The 20,289-nt window shown below is 46.6% G+C and overlaps 1 protein-coding gene across 4 annotated transcripts in view; it reads right to left on the bottom strand.

Moving 5' to 3' along the window:
• Yeats2 (YEATS domain containing 2) overlaps positions 1 to 20,289 on the bottom strand; it is a 100,077-nt gene that overhangs the window by 3,398 nt on the left and 76,390 nt on the right. For all 4 annotated transcript variants that reach the window (XM_059277878.1, XM_059277881.1, XM_059277880.1 and 1 more), the window contains exons 21-29: positions 19,579 to 19,756; positions 18,503 to 18,631; positions 17,585 to 17,683; positions 9,927 to 10,029; positions 8,623 to 8,696; positions 4,713 to 4,792; positions 3,387 to 3,588; positions 1,077 to 1,303; positions 452 to 526 (exon numbers count right to left, since the gene is read on the bottom strand). In XM_059277878.1, the coding sequence (XP_059133861.1) occupies positions 452 to 526; positions 1,077 to 1,303; positions 3,387 to 3,588; positions 4,713 to 4,792; positions 8,623 to 8,696; positions 9,927 to 10,029; positions 17,585 to 17,683; positions 18,503 to 18,631; positions 19,579 to 19,756 (1,167 nt within the window). The remainder of the gene's footprint in view (positions 1 to 451; positions 527 to 1,076; positions 1,304 to 3,386; positions 3,589 to 4,712; positions 4,793 to 8,622; positions 8,697 to 9,926; positions 10,030 to 17,584; positions 17,684 to 18,502; positions 18,632 to 19,578; positions 19,757 to 20,289) is intronic.

Below are 20,289 nucleotides of genomic sequence, written 5' to 3'. Positions count from 1 at the left end.
CCTAGATCCCACCATAGATGGTTGTGAGCCACCATGTGGTTGCTGGGAATTGAACTCAGGACCTCTGGGAGAATAGCCGGTGCTCTTAACCTCTGAGCCATCTCTCCAGCCGCTAGGACACTTCTTAATGAGAATAAGAAATGGCACTAAAGAGGCACAGACACCCGTGGGAGCCCGGGGCCTTGGGGAAGACCACCTGCCTTGGCACGCACGAGCCCAGGGTCTACCCTCAACACAACGACAAACCCTCAGCTCTTAGAGGGACATGACTTAGTTTACCTAAGTAGGAGGAGGAAAAACAGAAAAGAAAAGAAACTTAAAGCCTAAGGAAGATGAGGGATTTCAAAGGCGTCCTCTCTGCTCCCCTGCTGTCCCTGACTCACGGGTCTGAGATCCCAACCTGGCCGGCCTCGAGCACAGGTCCCTCTGCCGCCACCAGGCAGGCACCCACCTTTAGGATCATGTCCTCCACCACCGAGGCGTACATGTTCCTGTGCAGTGCCACGGGCTGCAGGGTGATCCCGATCTGAGGAGCGGAAGAAAGCCATTGCTCCGTCAACGTCGGCAGCTGGCTGGGAGGGGGGCTCACTAACCACTCTGAACACGGAACCCCGCTTTCACCCCCAAACCTCTTATCATGGAACAACATGGCTGGAATCTCTGAAGAATTCAGAATAGTGCAAGCAGTACTTAAAGCTGCCAGTGTCATGGGGCTGAGTCCTCCCAGGGAACGAGGGAGGTGTGCTCCCCAACTGCAGCACAGCTGTGAGGAGACTGCTCGCCCAGGCAGGGACTGAAATACTGTATGCCCCATGAAGGAGAAGCGCGCGTCCTGAGCCAGATGAGGAAAGAACCCGGGACAAAGCCTGTGTCTAGCCCTCTGCTGCACGGCCATGTTCAACACGCAGCCTTTTCCCTATGCACTTACGGCTCTTGCAGAAGGCTCTGACATGGGAGAGCGGGAGCACACCTAAGTTCTGGGCAGAAGCCAATCACACGTCACCCAGGCAGACTGGGGTGTCTGGACCCTACGCACCTGGCCTGTGAGCAGACACACCACAGCCGTGGCCTCCTACCTTCTGCGTAATGTCACCAACAAACCCCGAGCCTGGAGTTGGCGGCAGGTAGAATCGCATCTCTTCCTGCTTTTCTTCCTGCTCCTTTTTAATGTTCGTCTTCAGAGGCTCCGACAAGCTGAGGACATCCACTTCTTCCTCGTTCTCGGGCTCGCTTTTCTGAAACTGCTGCAGATCCTCCAGCTTCCGGCAGAGGTCGTCGGCGGTGGAGAAGGACGAGAGGCACTCTGAGGAGAAGCAGCGCTCTGGGCTCCGATCCTCTGCAGGACCCTTAAGGTAGAGTCTACAGGCCGCCGCCGGCCTCCCTCCAGTTCCAATTCTATGACTCCCTCCCGAGACCCAGAGCCTCACGAAGTAGAAATGCAGACAGGAGTCCTATTCTAAATGCACTCTATCTGCCATTAAGGCCAAAAAGATAGTACGTAATTCACTCCATTGGAAACCAGGCCATTACCACACTTCCTGAGTCAATAAATTAATTTTATTCATTTTTTTAAAATCTGGAAAACTTAGAAATGTACAGTAAAATGTTGTAGAATATTATTTTAAGATGTGTTATATTTGTTTAACTTGGTAAAGCTGTGTTATTTTGCCTGTCTAAAACACCTGATGGTCTAATAAAGAGCTGAATGACCAATAGCGAGGCAGGAGAAAGGATAGGCAGGGCTGGCAGGAAGAGAGGACATATGAAAGGAGACATCTGGGGGAAAAAAGGAAGAAAGATCTGGGAACGAGAGAGGAAGGAGGAGGACTTCAGGGGTCAGCCACCCAGGCACATAGCCAGACCCGGAAAGAAGGAAAGAAAAGGTATACAGGAATAGAGAAAGATAAAAGCCCTGAGGCAAAAGGTAGATGGGATAAATCAAAGTTAAAAGCTGGCAAGAAACAAGCCAAGCTAAGGCCAGGCATTTATAGTTAAGAGTGAGCCCCTGTGTGTGATTTATTTGGGAGCTGGGTAGTGGGCGCCCCCAAAGAGCAAAAACAACCAACAACATTTTGGCGTTCCAATGTGGGGCCGTAGTCATTCCTATTCAGGCAGGGGAGGTATCAGCTAGTCAGAGTGCCTGCCTAGCAAGCAGGAGGTCTTGGGATCAGCAAGTCCCAGGTCTAATTACCAGTACTACATTGAGTGTGGTGGCACAGGCCTGTAATTCCAGAACCGCTCCGTGGAGGGAGAGGCAGGAGGAGCAGAAGTACAAGTTCATCTGTAGCTACACAATGAGTTCAGGGCCAGCCTGGACTACCTGAGAAATCTGACTTAAAAAATCATCCCTGTCTCACTGCTGTGAGGGAAGTACTGACAACATGGTAATGTATACGAAGAGTATCAGGACAATAAAGCCATATGGCCATACTCCTTCAAGAAGGAGGATGTGAGGTCCAGGCAGGTACAAGGTGGGCTTTTATGAACAACACGATGGTGGTGGATCACCAGCTCCTGGGAGCTCACCAGCTCCCGGCTCTCTGCTTTACTGACTCCAGGTGCTGGTGATGTGCCATGCTGTATACAGAGCACCAGTGAAACCCGGAGGTTATCATGTGGTCTCTGCTCACCAAGGACCTAGATCTAGAAGCTGACAAACTCTCTCAGCACAGATACTACATGCCATAGGAGATGAGAGAAAAGGCCACTGAGCACCAGGCTCCCAGGAAGTTTTCTGTAGAGAACAAGACTTATCCAGATGGGGGCGAGGACATACCCATCTCTGGGCTCCAGGTTCCCTCAGGAGTGGGGAAGTCAGCTGAACCCTTCCTATTGTTTAAGGCACAGTCAGACGCTGCCCTGATCCTAATGTCACCCTTCAGCAGTGGTCTGTTTCTTTACTATATATATGCTGTTTACATATACAATGTCTATATTATATATATGTAAACAGCATATGTACATACATACTGTTTCTTTCCTACAACACTGTTGATTATTCTCATGTGCCTCCAACACCCTCCCTGGGTTTGAGGGTACAGCAACACCCAAGATACTGGCCTTTCTTCATGGGAACAGGCAGACTTCCCTACCAGGGGTTCCTAAGGTCACACAGAAAGGGAAGTCACTTCTATCTGAGGGAAAGAGGGTTCAGAGGGTTAAGAGTCTTCAAAGTAACGTTGAGGAGACTCACGGGAAGAGCACATGGCTACCGGACGGCATGAAGTGAACACTCCTGGCTGAGCACGTGGGTGTAAACAGTTCTGAAGGGCCATGTGGTCTGGGGTCTTGTCACCTAGAGCAGCTCTCCCTAGCCCCTAACAGGTGAGCTGCAGGGCTGAGGGGGGCGGGCACACTTAACAGCGGAGCAGCCTACGAAGGCTCACCTGGCTCACTGTCGATCTGGGTCAGCACATCCTCAATGGAGTCCCCGTCATGGCGCAGGCTCTCAGGGTCTGGTGGGGTGTAACCATGGCAGCGGCACCAGTGGGCGATGTGCTTGGTTTTTAGGGGCGTCAGGTGGTGGAACCTCGGATTCTTCTCCAGGATCTCTTGTAACACTTTCCGTACTGTCATGGCTCTTTGCCACTTAAAAAGGTTTTGAACCAAAATTAAATCGTTAGACTTTAAAACCCATCGCTACGCAGTAAAATAAACCGGGCAACTAAAGAATCAGATTCTATCCCTCTGTAGCAACAAAGGGAGGACATTTGTTTCTTTTTTTTCTTTTCTTTTTTTTTTTTTCTGGTTTTTCGAGACAGGGTTTTTTCTCTGTGTAGCTTTGCGCCTTTCCTGGGACTCTCTTGGTAGTCCAGGCTGGCCTTGAACTCACAGAGATCCGCCTGGCTCTGCCTCCCGAGTGCTGGGATTAAAGGCATGCGCCACCACCGCCCGGCTTAAAGGGAGGACATTTGAAAGAGCTTCTCTGGGGACCAGTGAGATGCTCGGGAAAGGTGCCTGCCACCAAGTCAGATGACTGACTCCCTATGTCCTCCAGTCCTCACCCGTGTGCGGTGGTATGTGTGTGTACGCACATGCACACATACACACACAGTAAAAATTGAAATCTCTATTGGTCTTAATGTTTACAAAATACAAGAGAAACTCCTAGTTTCTGTTTACAACCTTTCATTTTCTCTGACCAATCACAATGACCCATCTTCCACTGTTGCCTAGCCACACTGCACACGCGGTCCCCTTTCATTTCTCATGATTCAACGTATCTACCTGGCAACACTGTTGTAAGTACACCATAAAAATCTGAATTTATTACTATTTTGAAATTTGCCAATTTAAAAAATTTAACTTTATGTGCATGTGTGTGTACCACTTGCATGCCTGGTATCTGAAGAGGCCAGAAAAGGACACTGGGTCTCTTGGAAATGGAGTTACAGACCACCGTGAGCTGCCATGAGGATGCTGGGAAATGAACCCAAGTCCTCTGTGAGAGCAGCCGTATCGCTGCCGAGCCGTCTCCCCCACCCTGGAATATATAACATTTTCAAAGAAAACACGAGATGCTTCCCCTGGTGCAGGAGAGCAGGCCTTTCCAGAGATATCTGAGATCCAGAGAATGACCATTTGTGACTGAGAAACATTCTACCATCAAGTACCTTAAAGAAATACATGGCAAATTTGTCTCATTTTTCCTTCAGGTAGAGCACACAGATGCTGCCCTCTGCTTGCTGTCTCCAGCCAGCGAGTAGCCTTACCTCAGCAGCTCTCCTTTTCCCAATGTTCCAGCCGTAATACTGCTCCACAGACTTTGCAGAAAAGCAGCTGGCATCGTCACCTAGAACAGACCCACAGACTCTGAGGAAAGGCTGCTATGGTTTAGACCAAAGTTTTGTTTATTGGAGGTTGTCATGGAATATTAGTTGAAGATGTGTCACATTTGTTTAATGATGCAAAGATGTGTTGCATTCTTTTATGTTGCATTTGTTTAACTCTGCGAAGCTGGGTTACTTTGCCTGCCTAAAACACCCGACTGGTCTAAAAAAAAAGAGTTGAACAGCCAATAGCTAGGCAGGAGAAAGGATAAGCACAGCTGGCAGGCCGAGAGAATAAATAGGAGAAATTTAGGAAGAGAAGATCAGGGAGCGAAAGGAGGAGAGGAGGACATCAGGGACCAGCCACCCGGCTACACAGCCAGCCATGGAGTAAGAAAGAAAGAAAGAAAGAAAGGTATATAGAATAGAGAAAGGTAAAGCCCAGAGGCAAAAGGTAGATAGGATAATTAAGAAAAGCTGGCTAAGAACCTGGAAACAACCTAGATGCCCCTCAACTGGAGAATGGATAAGGAAAATGTGGTTCATTTACACAATGGAGTACTACTCAGCTGTAAAAAACAATGACATCATGAAATTTGCAGGCAAATGGATGGAACTAGAAAAAATTCTTTTGAGTAAGATAACCCAGACCCAGAAAGATAAACATGCTAAGTACTCACTCATTAGGAATAAAGTATAGGATAACCAACCTACAAACCACAGCCCCAGAGAGGCTAGATAACATGGAGGGCCCAAAGAGGGATGCATGGATTTCCCTGGGAAGGAGAAATAAAAGAGATCTCCTGGGTAAACTAGGGGCAGCGGGAGGGGGGTGGGGGATGGAACTGGAGGGAGCAGATTGGGCAGGGCTGGGTGCAGGAGGCAGGTTGGGGGTAGGATGGAGAGGGGGAGTAACGAAAGAGACATCTTGATGGGGGGTTTCGGGGTTAAGGAGAAACCTGGTGCCAGGGAAACCCCCCGGAATCTACAAGGATGACTCCAGCTAAGACTCCTAGCAATAGTGGAGAGGGTGCCTGAACTGGCCATCTCCTGTAATCAGATTGTTGACTACCCTAATTGTCTCAGAAAGCCTTTACCAGTAACCAATGGAAGCAGATGCAGAGATCCACAGCCCATCACTGGGACTCTACTGGCTAGGAGTCCTGCTGAAGAAAATGAGGGGGGATTGTAAGGGTGTGTGTGTGTCAAGGTCATGACAGGGGAACCCACAGAGACAGCTAACCTGGGCTCCTGGGAACTCATGGACTCTGGACCAACAATTAGGGAGCCTGCATGGGATCAACCTAGGCCCTCTGCGTGTGTGTGACAGTTGTGTAGCTTGGTCTGTTTGTAAGGCTCCTAGCAGTGAGATCAGGACCTGTCCCTGGTGCTTAGCTGGCTTTTGGGAACCTATTCACCATGCTGGATTACCCTGCCCAGCCTTTATGCAGGGAGAGGAGCTTGGTCCTACCTCAACCTGATGTGACATGCTTTGTTCAAACCCATGGGAGGCCCGCCCCTTTCTGGAGACAGAAGAGGAGTGTATGGAGGGGGAAAGGGGAGGGTGGGAGGAGGGGGGGGGGGAAACTATGGTTGGTATATAAAATAAGTGAAAAAAATGTTAAATAAAACAAAATTTAAAAAATGAAAAAGGGAAAGCTGGCTAGAAACAAACCAAGCTAAGGCTGGGCATTCATATGTAAGAATAAGCCTCCAAGTATTTATTTGGGAGCTGGGTGGTAGACCTTGCAGAGTTTAAAAAAACAAAATAAACAAACAAAGCCCCCCACACACACACACACACAACTATAGGAGGTAGCTCCCCAAGTTCCTATATTTCCCTTTTTTTTTTTTAAAGGGTTTTCGAGATATGGTTTCTCTACGTAGCCCTGGCAGTCCTGGACCAGGATGGCCTCAAACTCAGAAAATCGAGTGTCTCTGTCCTGAGGGCTGGGATTAAAGGTGTGCACAACCACAGCGCAGCTCCTTTATTTCTTTTCTAAAACAGAACATTTTTATTACTCTGCGTGTGTGATGCCTGTGTGCAGGTGTGGGTGTTTCTGTGCCATGTGAATGACCTCCCAGGGAGGAGTGGGTCTGTTCTCTTCTTCTACCTTATTGAGACCCCCATTTCTGCTAAGCTGTGGACTCCAGGGTGGCTGGCCACAAGTTTCTGGCCAACTCGCTTGTGGCTGTCTCCCATTTTCCCGTAAGGATGCACCAGCATCACAGATGTGAGTGCTACTGTCATCTGGCTTATTTCTGCTATGGACTGATTAATTTTTATACTTTTATTTATTTTTTTGACACAGGGTCGATGCAGTCCTGGCTGGCCTCACACTTTGAGGTCTGTCTGCCTCCTTATTAAGGTATGCGCCAACGTACCTGACCCTGCCATCTGGCTTTTTATGCGGGTTCCAGGCAGCTCAAGAGCTTTTATCCACTGGGCCATCTCACTAGCCCCCCAGTTTCTTCATGTGACAAATGTTCCTCAATGAACACACCTCCATGACAGATAAAGGCAAGAGATGAAAGAGTGCAGGGTGCCAACTGGGGCCTTGCCTGGCCATCAGCTTACTAAACAGCCCAGGGAAGCCACAGGACATCTTCGGTGTTCTTCCCTGTAAACTATGAAAGATGGTCCTAAACTGTCCAGTTCTAGCTCCAACCTTCTGTGTTTTTATGTAAGTGGACAGAGGGAGGGGAGGGAAACACACACACACACACACACACACACACACACACACACACACACGGTGATGGGTGTGTGCAAGGTCTGAGACTCACATCTTCAAATCTTTTGTACTAGGGTGGAAAATTGTCATTGAAAGTACATTTTTAACTACCTCAAAAAGATTCCCAAACTTCTCTGAAGTTCAAACGAGAAAAGGGGATAATATTTCATCTTAAGGGTCAATGCTGGAGATCTAACCCAGGACCCTGTACATGCTGGATAAAGTTCTACCGTGCAGCTTCACCCCAATCCCTCTTTCTTTTAGTTTTAAAAACCTGAGACAGGGTCTTACTAAGTTCTAGGCAGGCCTTAAACTCAAGGTTGTTCTCCAGGATCCCCACCAAGGGCTGAGATCACAAACTTGTACCACAAGGCCCAGCAATTTCTTTGCCGCCATAGGTGGACAAAATAAGCCAGGTGGTCAGTGCTCAGCCTCTCATTTAATACCACATGATGTGAGCGGCAGGGACCGCTGCACACCTCCCCTGACTCGAACGGTGACCTCATCCCTGAGCAAAGTCCTGTCCCCTTAGTAAGTACTGTCTATACTGTTGGAACAACTCAGATAGTAACCACAGAAGCCATTCATCCCACTGAGATACAGAGAGGACTCTGCTTTCGGATGGCTTGAGAATTATGTATTTCCAAACAGTACGTGATCTTAAATTTTAGAGAAAGATTAGCGGTCTAAAAGTCTCACAGAGCTGGGCGTGTGCCTGCCTTGTAACCCAGAGCTGTGTGAATTAATTAACCCTGCCTCACCGCTGTTTCCTGTGAGCAGGAGGTGACACTACCACAGCAGACTGGCTAGTGAAATGTGTATGTAAAGAACCTACAGCAGACGGTGGGCCTGGCACGCTATGCCTTAATCTTGTATATTTTAATATTCATAACTTACATATGAAAACAAATGTAAAAAGTCCCTTCTGCTGATCAGACCGTAAGTGACTGAAGACTATGGGTGTCGGGGTAAAGTGGCTGAGCAGTGAGGCAGATGTGACCAAGACACTGTGAATCCAAGACCCCTGCAGGGGGCTGGCTAAAAGTCACAATCACTGCAACACCCCAAGGAGTTCCGTTTAATAAAACACACGTGCAGGCTGAGAACAACTGTCTTACCTTTCGCGGTAATTAATGGAATCTTCTTGACTACTGCTGTCAAGAGCTGCTGGATGGTTTCCAAATGGTCTACCCTGCGAAGGGAACAAAGGCAATAATAAACTGTGTGCACTTGTCACAGGTGTGCACAACACGCACAAACACACACGAACACACCCACCCCAAATGCTCAATCCTGAGAAGTTAACAATGGCACTAAATTGTACAGGCTTGTTGTACACACACACACACACACACACACACACACACACACACACACACACGCGCGCGCGCGCGCACACACACACGTTCCCTCTGCTTCCTTTGTTTCTAAAGACAGGGTCTCATGTAGCCCTGGATGGCCTCAAATTTGCAGATGCTCATGAATTCCTGATCTTCCTACTGATGCACCCTCCCCCCACACCCAATGCTGGGATTATGACTGTGAACCACCATAAAAGGTTCCAGATCTTCTTTATAAAGCATTTTATGCTTAAACAGAAATGTCAAGAACAAACAAATTTTGGCAAATTATACAACTATCCCAGACATTTTATCTACATTTGAAAATTAGCAAGAATCTCTCTGCAAGGTGACTGCTATTACACACACATGCCTGTCTCAGGGTTACTGATTGATGCCTCCATCTGTCACGTTAAGAGACACCATGTTTCTGTGTCTCTAGAGGCTCCTGGCAATTCAAAGTGCACGGTCAGAGGGAGGTTCCTAATTTGGAAATGTAAAACCTAATGAAGTACCTTCAGAGGAGGCAAGAGGCACATGGCTCTGCAGAGGCAGCTTTGGAGCACAGGCAGGAAAAAAAATGCAAACATGGGCTGATTGCACTAGAGTATGCTATCCCCACTCGCCCATACATCAGCAAGCTCAAGTGAGTTCTGGGGCCTCCATGACGACTGGTCAAGTGCTACCCCTAAGCTGTATCACTGGCTAAAATAAACCCTTCAGAGGCTGGGAAGATGGCTCAGTGGCTAATTAAGAGCACTGGCTGCTCTTCCTGAGGACCCAAGTTCAATTCTCAGCACTGACATGGTGGTTCACAACCATCTGAAATGAAACTCTAGTCTCAGGGGATCTAACACCTTCTGGCTTCTTTGGACACCAGGTTCACAAGAAGTGCACAGACATACGTGCAGACAAAATACTCATACACTTAAAAAAATAAACTCTTCAGCCCTGCAAGGACACTGCCTCCCACCCCCGGAGGCTTAACTCACAATGTCCACACACACTTGGCTGTCACAGTGATTTTGAGAAAGCGTCACAGAGACATCAAAAGCAGAGCCCCCTCAGAAGAGACCACTTACTTAATGACGTAGGTGCTCAGCTCAGAGCTCTCTTCAGTTTTCACTGCTGTCTGGCCCTCCTGGGAGAGGCAGTTTGGCGCAGGGGTTTCGGGTTCGGTCTTCACTACAAAGGAAGATCAACAAAGACTGTCGGGGGCTAGCTGTGCCAGCGAAACAACTGTCCTCAGTTGAGGGCCCTGCCAACTAAGGTGTGAGGATACAAGGGACCCAGATGGCTCCTGTCCTCAGTCTCAGCACACAGAGAACGGTCAGCTTAGGTCTCGGGGTGGGCAACTCTCGGGGACCACCCATCACACCACACTGCTCTGGACTGAGATTAGCACACAGTATGTTATTCTGGTGTCACCTTTCCAGCTAAGCTTACCAACCTATTCTGAGACACAGGACAGAGTAAACAGCAGATCTTTTGTGCTTGGCGACTTTCAAGTTAACTGTATCTGGCTTTCAACACCACAGGCCGAATGAATATCCTCGATTTGAAGCATCTCAACAACCAGAGCTGCTCAGATGCCAACATGCTCCCGCACAGGTGAGACTGTTCATGTACATAAAACTGTTACTATCATATATTATTTTTGGTATTTTGAGACAGGGTCTCATTAGCCAGGTTGGCCCAGAGTTTCCTCTGTGGTCCAGCTGGCCTGGAACTCACACAAACCCTACTGCTTCAGCCTCTGAAGTACTGGAATTACAGGTGTGAGTCATTACACCTGGCTATAATACATACAAAATTAGTCAAAAATAGTATATAAAATTATCTTCAGGTTATATGTCTTTTTTTTTTTTTTTTTTTTAAAGATTTATTTATTTATTATGTATACAGTGTTCTGCCTGCATGTATGCCTGCAGGCCAGAAGAGGGCACCAGATTTCATTACGGATGGTTGTGAGCCACCATGTGGTTGCTGGGAATTGAACTCAGGACCTCTGGAAGAGCAGCCAGTGCTCTTAACCTCTGAGCCATCTCTCCAGCCCCCAGGTTATATGTCTTAAAGTGTATATGAGGCATAAATTAAATTCTTTGGATTTATTTCATGACATATTTATTTACATGCATACGCTTATATATTTATGTAAATACCACAAAATTCACAACACTTCTGTCCTTGTCAGGAGATATTCAAACTGTTTTAACTCTACTACGTAAACATTAATGTCTCAGGGGATATGTCTTTCTTTCCTTAGTCTTCTTTAATCAAACACCCATGCTGCCACATTTCTTGTGCTGGCACGGCTTCCCTGCGCCTTGGCTTTCTCGGACGGTCTTTACTTATGTAAGTACACCGGGTGTGTGTGTGTGTGTGTGTGTGTGTGTGTGTGTGTGTGTGCACACGGTCTTTACTTGTGTGTGTGTGTGTGTGTGTGTGTGTGTGTGTGTGTGTGTGTATGGTCTTTACTTATGTAAGTACACGGGGGGGGGGGGGGGGGGGGAGGGCATGCGCACTTGAGTGCAAATGCTTGAGGACATCAGAAGAGGGCACTGGATCCCCAGAAGCAGCAGTTATGGGGGGCTGTGAGCCACCCACTGTGAGTGCTGGGAACAAAACTCAGGTTCTCTGCAAGAGCAGTGCTCGCTCGCTTTTCAACAGCTGAGCCGTCTCTCTAGACTGATGTCTGTCTTGTACACCGCCACTAAAAACATTTATCGCTATTTTCCTACTCAGTACTGTCCACAGTCTTACACGACAGTATCTCTCCTCTCTTTTTCACTGACATATAACTGGCATCCAGTAAGCATTATCTGATAAATGTTTCCTAGTCCTACACTCATGTTTCTATCACTCCAATCACCCTGCCTGTTTCTATCAGGGTCCCTCAAGCTTGTCAGTTCCTCCCTGACAAGCCTGGTTCGAGGTGGAGTCACACCACACACTTTCAGTCAGCACCACTGTAGTTATTATGAACATGGGTCTTCCATGTTTCTTGACAGACATTTGCAATCTTTCCCATAAGTGGATCCCCTAGAACACAGGATGCATAGTTTAATTTTATTAAAAACTGCTCACTGGTTTCCAAAGAGCTTGTATCATTTTGTAGCTCCACTATGGCCAACCCAGGTGCCCACTGTTTTATATCCCTGGCAGCCTCTGTATTGTGAAAACTTGAATTCCTGGTGATTCTGCATTGTTGCTAGGGTTTTAATTTGTATTTCCTTCATAAATAATAACACTGAATAATTCTCACAGGCTTTGTGCTATCTGGATGCCCTCTTCTGTGAAGTGTTTATCGCGTTTTTCACACTGATTTTGAATGGTCTATGGCTGGACTTTTTGCTCTTTTAATATTCTTGGATGGAGCAAGGTTCCCATAATAAAGTCTGACATTGTTCCTACATCCTGTGTCTCACATTTTCTTCCAGAAAAAAAAAAAAAAGTTTCTAAACCTTTCACATTTGGGTTTATAGTCTACCTCAAATTAGTCGTTACCTTTGATGTAAAGCAGGATCTTTCCTGCTTTCAGACACTTCTCATGCTAGTCAAAGAAAAGACCACCCCTCCCCTGTGGACAGTATCATAGGTGTTCTTTTGTGTTCCATGAGTCTCTCTAATCTTCGACTACTTCAAAGGTGGAGGCTCCTTGGTATTCATATCTGCTTCCTTAAGTTTTCCTCGTTTTTGTTCAAGATTGTTGTTATTAAAAACCTGGTTAATAAATTACCTCTTTACTGTCTCACTAAAGGTCAAGGTCAGCCTTTGCTTCCAGAATGCTGAGGTTATAGGGGTATATACCACCATGTCTGACTTTGACCATTTTATTTTAGGTGTTTGCAGTCTGAACAATAATATACATTTCCATTTATCTCCTCTTAATTTCCCTTGAAATGTTTAGGGCTGTTCCTACAAATCTAACACCGCTTTCTACTCTTTATTATTTTTATTTATGTGTATGCATGTAGATACCACCAGGACTGTGAGGGCTCCTACTGAAGCCAGAAGAGGGCATCAGACTTAGATCCCCCAGAGCTGGAGCTATAGGTTGCTATGAGCTAAGGATACAGGGGCTGAGATTCAAACTTGGGTCCTCTGCAAGAACAGTAAGAGTTCTTAACTGCGGAGCCATCTCTCTGGCTGCCACATCTGCCCATTATTTTATCCTTGTTTAGTATGTGTGTACATACATGTGTGGGTATACACATATCATGGCACATGGGAGGTCAGAGGACACTTGTGGAAATGGGTTCTCTCCTGGGGCTCAAACTCAGGTCCCTCAGACTTGGGGGAAAGCATCCTCACCCACTACACCAAACAATGGCCCCAAACCATTGTTCTGCCCCATCTTTCCCTCTCTTCATTAACTGATATTTGTATATTGAGTCCTCCCTCCCTTCTCCTTTTTAGTTTATGGAGAAAGGGTCTTGCTATGTAGCCCAGGCTGGCCTTGAACTTGACACAGTCTTCATGTCTCAGCCTTCTGAATGCTGGTGTTACCAAGGTGAGCTATCATTCCTTATAAGATGTTTTAATTTTATTTTTAAAGATTTGTTTTGAGCTGCCTGTTCTTTCTTTATGGTTCTTAGTTGTTCTTTTGCAGAGCTGCCAGCTTACGTTGTGCTGGGATCAAGAAAAATGGGCCTTGGCAGTTCGTGTTCCTGGAGTTGTGTCCATGCCAGTGGATGTCCACACGCTCCAGAAGAGAATCTGACATTGTTGCTGCTGCTGTTATAGCAGTGACGGCCACCGCTGCTACTGTTTCTGGGATTACCATTTCATAATTGGTTACTACAGCTAGCACAGTGGAGACCCTGGCAGCAAAAGTAGCTACCACAGTTAATTAATCTTTCATTCTACTGGGCATGATAAACTTAATTCAATAGTTATATACATTTTGATTGGCTTTGAAAGTTATAAATTTATAAACTCAAATTCCATTTGCTTTTGGGATACCACCTTACAAGGACTCCAATTTGCAGTAAGGCTCATTATGAAAGGGAATGGCTCAGTTGCCTTTAGCCTACTGGCTATGGGTGGGAAAGGACTTCTGTTGGTCTTTTCTGTGTTGAACACACATATTGCAAGCCCAGTGCCACTTTGAGATCTTTGGCAGCAGTTAACTCTGCAGCTCACACACGATTGAGCCTGTATGATAATGAGTATTCAGAGGCGGGTAATGCCTGGGGGGCGCTCACCAACCTAAGACAGAGCGCCTGTGTGGCCTGGGCAGGCGTCTCCATGACGGGTAAGGTGACCTGCTGACATCCCACGCAACCTAAGTCAGAAGCTCATTTTTCAGTAAAAGGGGGGACCAGTAGGGCCCTGACCCCCGTTTTGGGTAACTGTTGCCTTGCTTGCTGACCTTGACCTTGATATCCTCCCTATGCTAATTCCCTGCCGGGTTCCACCCTCCTGAATGCTTAAGGGAAGTTCCTTGTCTGTGTATTCTGCATATTGGGCGTTAACAGCTTAGAAACAAGATTGCAAAACATCAGTAGTGAACTTCTGCCTTCCGGGGTTCTCCCATTGTGTGTAAGCCTGTATTTAAGACCTCCTCCCTCCTTCAATAAACGGTATTCGGCATTCAAAAAGAAAAAAAAATTATTTTATTTCATGTGTATGAACATTTTGTCTGCATGCATGCATGTGTATAGCACTCTCAGAAGAGGGCCCTAGATCACCTAAAATGGGAGTCAGAGATAGCTGGGAGCTACCATGTTGAGTGCTTGGAATTGAACTCAGGCCCTATCTAAAACAACAGGTGCTCTAACTGCTGAGCCATCTCTCCAGGCCTTGCCTTTAATTTTTTAATTACTGTGGTTAGAATGTAGAAATTAAAATGATTTCTCCATGTATACTGACTCATACTGAGTGACTCTGGCAATGCCACAGTTAACCATGCATATTTCCCCAATCCCCCCAGCCATTCTGAAACTTCAAGAAACAGGAAGAGGTCCTCATAGAGTTCAGACACCCCAGTTCTACAGGCTTAAGAACAGTTTCTTGAATTCGTCTTTTAACAAATTAAAAATACTTTGTGTGTCAGTGTTTTGCCTGCATGCATGTGTATTACATGCCTGCAGTGCCTGCAAAGGCCAGCAGGGGGCAATGGATCCCCTGGACCTGGAGTTTACAAAGACAGCTGTTAAAGTGCCATGAGACTGGAACCTAAGTCCCCTGCAAGAATAGCATGTTCTCTTAACTACTGAGCCAACTCTCCAACCCCACGAATCTGTCGTTTGAATACTCATAGAATTACATAACCACAGCTTTTAAAATCTTTGCATTTTTCAGTGAAGGTATCAAGCATCCCAAGCTGGCCTTGAACTTGCTAAGTAGCTGTGGAACACCTTAAACCCCTGGCTCTCTTATTTCTTTATTTATCCATTCATTTACTTGTATCTTATGTGTATGGATATTTTGCTTGTGAGTAGTCTGTGCAGTCGTGTGTGAGCTCCTGCAGAGGCCAGAAGAGGGCATTGGGTACTCTGGAACCGGAGTTACAGGCAGTTGTAAGCTGCCATGTGGGTGCTGGGAAATGAACCTGGGTCCCCTGGAAGAACAACCACTTTTTTTTTTTTAATTATTAAGAAACTTTCTATTCATTTTAATATCAACCACAGGTCCCCCTCCCCTCCTTCCTCCCGTCCCCAGGCTCCTCCCTCTCCCAATCCACCTCCTCCAAGGCAAGGCCTCCCGTGGGAGTCAGCAGAGCCTGATACACTCAGAAGAACAACTCTTAACCACTGAGCCATCTCTCTGGCCCCATGGTTCTGCTTCCACCTCACAATATTGGGACTGCAGGTGGGTGCCACCACACTTGATAACCAATCAAAGCATTTCCAGGTTAAGGAAACTGTTCCACAACACAAATGAAAATGTGTTCTTTAAGATTTATAATAAGCATTGCTAACTGGAAGCCACCGAATGCCCTCAATGAAGAAAACAAAAATTACAATATATGCCTCCAACGTAAACCAATGCTCAGCAGTTTACATAAACAACGTAAACAAACCTCAAAAGCGATGAAGAAAATCCAGCCCAAAAGATGTGTATGCTTTCATTTTATCAATTTCAAACACAGAAACAACCTATGGTGACAGAAATACAAGACTGGCTGACCAGAGGCTGGAAACTGAGTAAGGGTTAGAAAAAAGGGTAAGGGCCATGGAAATCTCCCTATCTTAGATGGTACATTCTTTACATTTATTGATTATCAGATGGCATGTTTATTATCTCTGCACTTCACTGCACATTTTACTTGGCTTAAAATCAAAAGAGAGGGCTGGCGAGATGGCCCAGTGGGCAAAGGTGCTTGCTGCCAAGTCTGAGTTCAGTTCCTGGGATTCACATGGTGGGAGCAGAGAAACAACCCCAACAAGTTGTCCATAAACTTCGATATGCACACCAGTGTGTGTATGCCAATGTGCACACACACAGTTAATGTAATAAAACCCAAAACTAAGAGATGATCTGTCCTGGCCCGAAATTAAATGATCATCAATCGGTGCAGAGTGGTATCAATGCTTTCACAGCTACACAGGATAATCCATAAGTACTGGAGGCTTTGCGAATGATACAGTCTCTAAAGGAACCAAACTCACGGCAATAAAGACTTATTAACAAAATCAGGTCCTGGATCCCTGTCAGCTACATACTCTGCTCTAAATGTGCATTTAGCAAATCACAAACCCACCTCCCAAGACAATGGGATCCCAGAATGCCTGAAAAGCAGCCTAGCACAAATTTCAACTTCACTGCTTCCTGGATTTGGGAAGTGTATGGATCTCTAAACACAATCTCCAGGGCATGACAGCCATGCTGAAGGACTGATCTAAGAATTAGTGACAGTGCTATACGCACATAACAGCAGGTACCAGAGCCTGAACACATGGAGCCTGTCATTGCTAGAGGTGCTGTAGATGTTGAAGGTTTGCTCTGATCCACTGTACTCCACCTTCTAATCATCTATTCTTAAAGTCAAGGATGCTCTGCTAGCTCAGTCTGCTCCCTACTAAAGTTCCTTCCTCACAACTATGCTGCCCCAAAGCATCCCCAAGTGGTTACTTTCCATAAATAAGCCCTTCAAGTCTCATCTCTACTATTCCCTTAATCCAGCACACCCCTTAACCTTCTTACAGTTGAAGGGCTCTCTGCTCTTCCAAAGTCCGCTTTATACACGCCCAAGAAAGTCTGTCCCCAGTCGAGGTGGTGGTGGTGCACGCCTTTACTCCCAGCACTTGAGAGACAGAGGCAGGCCTATCTCTGTGAGTTTGAGGCCAGCCTGGTCTACAGAGTGAGTTCCAGGACAGCCAGGGCAACATAGAGAAACCCTGTCTCGAAAAACCAACCAACCAACCAACCAACCAACCAACCAACGACACAAACAAACAAAACAATAACAAAAACCCCACAAAATCTTGTCCCCAAGAACACTGACCAGATATCATGGACTACAGTATGTCGGTAATCACTTTCTAGATCTTACACTTAGCAACCAGTTTGCTAATTATGCACCTTTCCTCAACCTGGTTATAAACTGGAGGGCAAAATGATGCCTGATGCCCCTCAACGTCTATTTCCCTCAGTCTATGACATAAGTATTTATTTATTTGTCGTGTATTTGTTAAGCGGCTGACAACAGATGCTGAAATTCAAAACATTCAGACTATAGGATGTCCTGCATGTAATTCTGGGACAAAGACACACACTGTGAAGTCCTACATACCTTTTGCAACAGCTACCGGAGCAGAGCTGGGGGCAGCTGGATTTGGGACACTGATGGGCAGGACGGTAGGTAATTTGCTGGTAGAAAATGACTGAACCACTAAGACAGAAAAGGGAGACAGAATAGTGACAGAAATTAGTATTTATTCTTCAACAACTTTATCCATGTGTATAATATACTCCAGTCACGCTCACTGCACCTTCTCCATGACTTTACATCCCCACAGCTCCCCTTTCTTCCAACAAGCCCCTCCCACTATCTAATCTTTTCGTTTTGAGACCCAGAGTTTAGGCAGCACTGCACACACAGACATTGGTGTGGAGCTATCTATCTACTGGAGCATGGGCAGCTGCCCAGTGGTTGAGCCACAAGACACAACTCCCCCTCTCCCAGTAGCTATCAAGCTACCAAGGGCTGGGCTTATGAGGCACTCTCCCATCCAAGACTGAACGGTGACCGGCCTAGCCCTGTGTAGGCAGCCACAGTGACTGCAAGTTCCTGAGTGCAATGGCTACGGTGTGTCCAGAAGACAGAGTCCCACAGCCCTTCTCCCCAACCTGTGGCTCTTACACACTTTCTACTGTCTTCCTTGCAAGACGGAAACTGTTAAAGGACCTAACGCCCATGTTTAGCTGTGCTGTCTGCTAATGGCAGGGTAGCTGAGCTACATCCTCCACTATGGTCATGGGGACACGTCAGGAAACCAAGAAAACAAAACCCCAAACCCAACTCTCACAAACTTCAAAGTGTTGCTTTTTTGACTTATCTTTAGAAACGGGTAGCTAGGGCCAGCAAGACGGCTCAGGGCATACAGATGCTGTCCCCAGGCTGACAACTTGTACAAAGCAGAGACCTCCCGACCTGGTAGGAGGAGGAGTCCTCTGAGATGAGCTGTGGGGGCTCAAGGGCGGGACGCACCTTTATTCACAGGCATCAGGACAGTCTGCACACCACCGGAGGTGTTGATGCTCAGTGGCTTGAGCTGACTGGGAATTGTCAGGACAGCCTGCTGGGGACTGGACTGACCAGAATGAATCTTCAACAATCCTACAGTAATTGGAAAAAAAAGCCGAGCAATGATCAGACACTTCCTTTAAGCTCCTGCCCTCTCTGCCACTCTGAGTTTCTCCCACAAGGAAGTTCCCAGGACAATCACCCTTTAGTTAAAAAAAGTCGGGTGCAGGGGGCAATGGACAACGGAGATTTTACAATGAAACTCTGATGTAATATAATCATTTATTTTTCAAGTGTCCTTGCCCTAAAAAAAAAAAAAAAAAAAGAAACAGGAAAGAGGATTCTGCAAACACACAGAACAGAACAAAATTCTGCAAAGCTAACGGAAAGGTGCAGAGGGAAGCAAAGGGCCTCCAAATAGCAACTGCTGCTGAGACGTGTCCTCTGGGGAAAACAATGACCTGGCCTTTCAGTTTCCAAATGTCTATTTTTACCCAAATACTGTATGCTAAGCAGCTGAGGGGCTGTAAGAGGACGAAGTTTCTGACTCAACAGTCTAACCCAGTGCCTAGTGTTGCCGCTTGCAACCCTTTTGATGAATTACCTCAGCTTTGGTTTTTCATTATGTCAGTGTTTACAGAAGAGAATGTACACACCGCAGGCCTGGCTTCCTGAACCTTCTTGGGGCCCATGCTAGGGCGAAAAGGAAGTACCTCAAAAGGCTTGTCTCAGTGATGGGAGCAGTAGAGCATGCCTTTAATCCCAGCCGCCAGGAGGCAGAGGCAGGAGGATTTCTGTGAGTTTGGGCTAACCTGGTCTACATAATGAGTCCAGGATAGCCAGGACTACAGAGAGAGTAAGGGTGCCTTCTGCCAAGCCCGACGACCTAAGAACCAGCTCCTTCAAGTTATCCAGTCACTCTCTCACCCCCACACTAAATGTAGCTATCTGGAAACTATTTCTGGATTATTTAATGATATATAATACAAATATGAATACCTTCCAAACACGTTCTGTCTAACGGAAGGAATGTCACTTACCTGACACTGTGGCTTTCCCAGGGATGGAGCTTGGTGTGGACACCAGGGATGCTGTGCTGACGGAGGGAGCTGTGCCCTTGCACGTGCCCACGGTGGCCTGGCTTACACACACTTGTGGCTGCCCGGGAGTTTTGATTATAGAGCCGACAGAGGATGAAACAGGAACTGACCCTTCCGACTGTTCAGTAACAGAGACACACGTGGAGTCAGGGGAATTAGGAAGAAGGCATGTAACTTACACAGAGCACACTAACAAAAAGCAACTCTGTAACCACCACCTACTAAATGTCATGCTATCTTGTTTTTAAAAGATGCCTGTTTACATATGTAGGCATGTGTACCGCGGCACTCGCGAAGGTCTGAGAGGACAACCTGTAGGAGTCAGTTCTCTCTTCCCACCATACGGGTCCTGAGAATTAAATTCAGGTTGCTGGCAGACGCCTCTAAAGTTCAACTACCTCCTTGGCCATGTCATGCTATTTTAAAAAGAATGGCTTTAAGAATGTTTTTTTACATGTATTTTTATTTGTGTGTGTGTGTGTGTGTGTGCGCGCGCGCGCGCGCGCGCATACGTGTATAGGTGCCTGCAGAATTCAAGAGAGGGTATCAGATCCCCTAGAACTAGTTACGGATGGTTGTGAGCCACCTTATATGGGTGCTGGGTACTGAACTCAGGTCACTTGGAAGAGCAGCAACTGATGTAGGTCACCT

The sequence above is a fragment of the Peromyscus eremicus genome, chromosome 12, assembly GCF_949786415.1.
Source record: "Peromyscus eremicus chromosome 12, PerEre_H2_v1, whole genome shotgun sequence".
In the NCBI taxonomy this organism is placed as follows: Eukaryota; Metazoa; Chordata; class Mammalia; order Rodentia; family Cricetidae; genus Peromyscus; species Peromyscus eremicus.
This window is presented reverse-complemented; position numbering and strand designations above follow the sequence as displayed.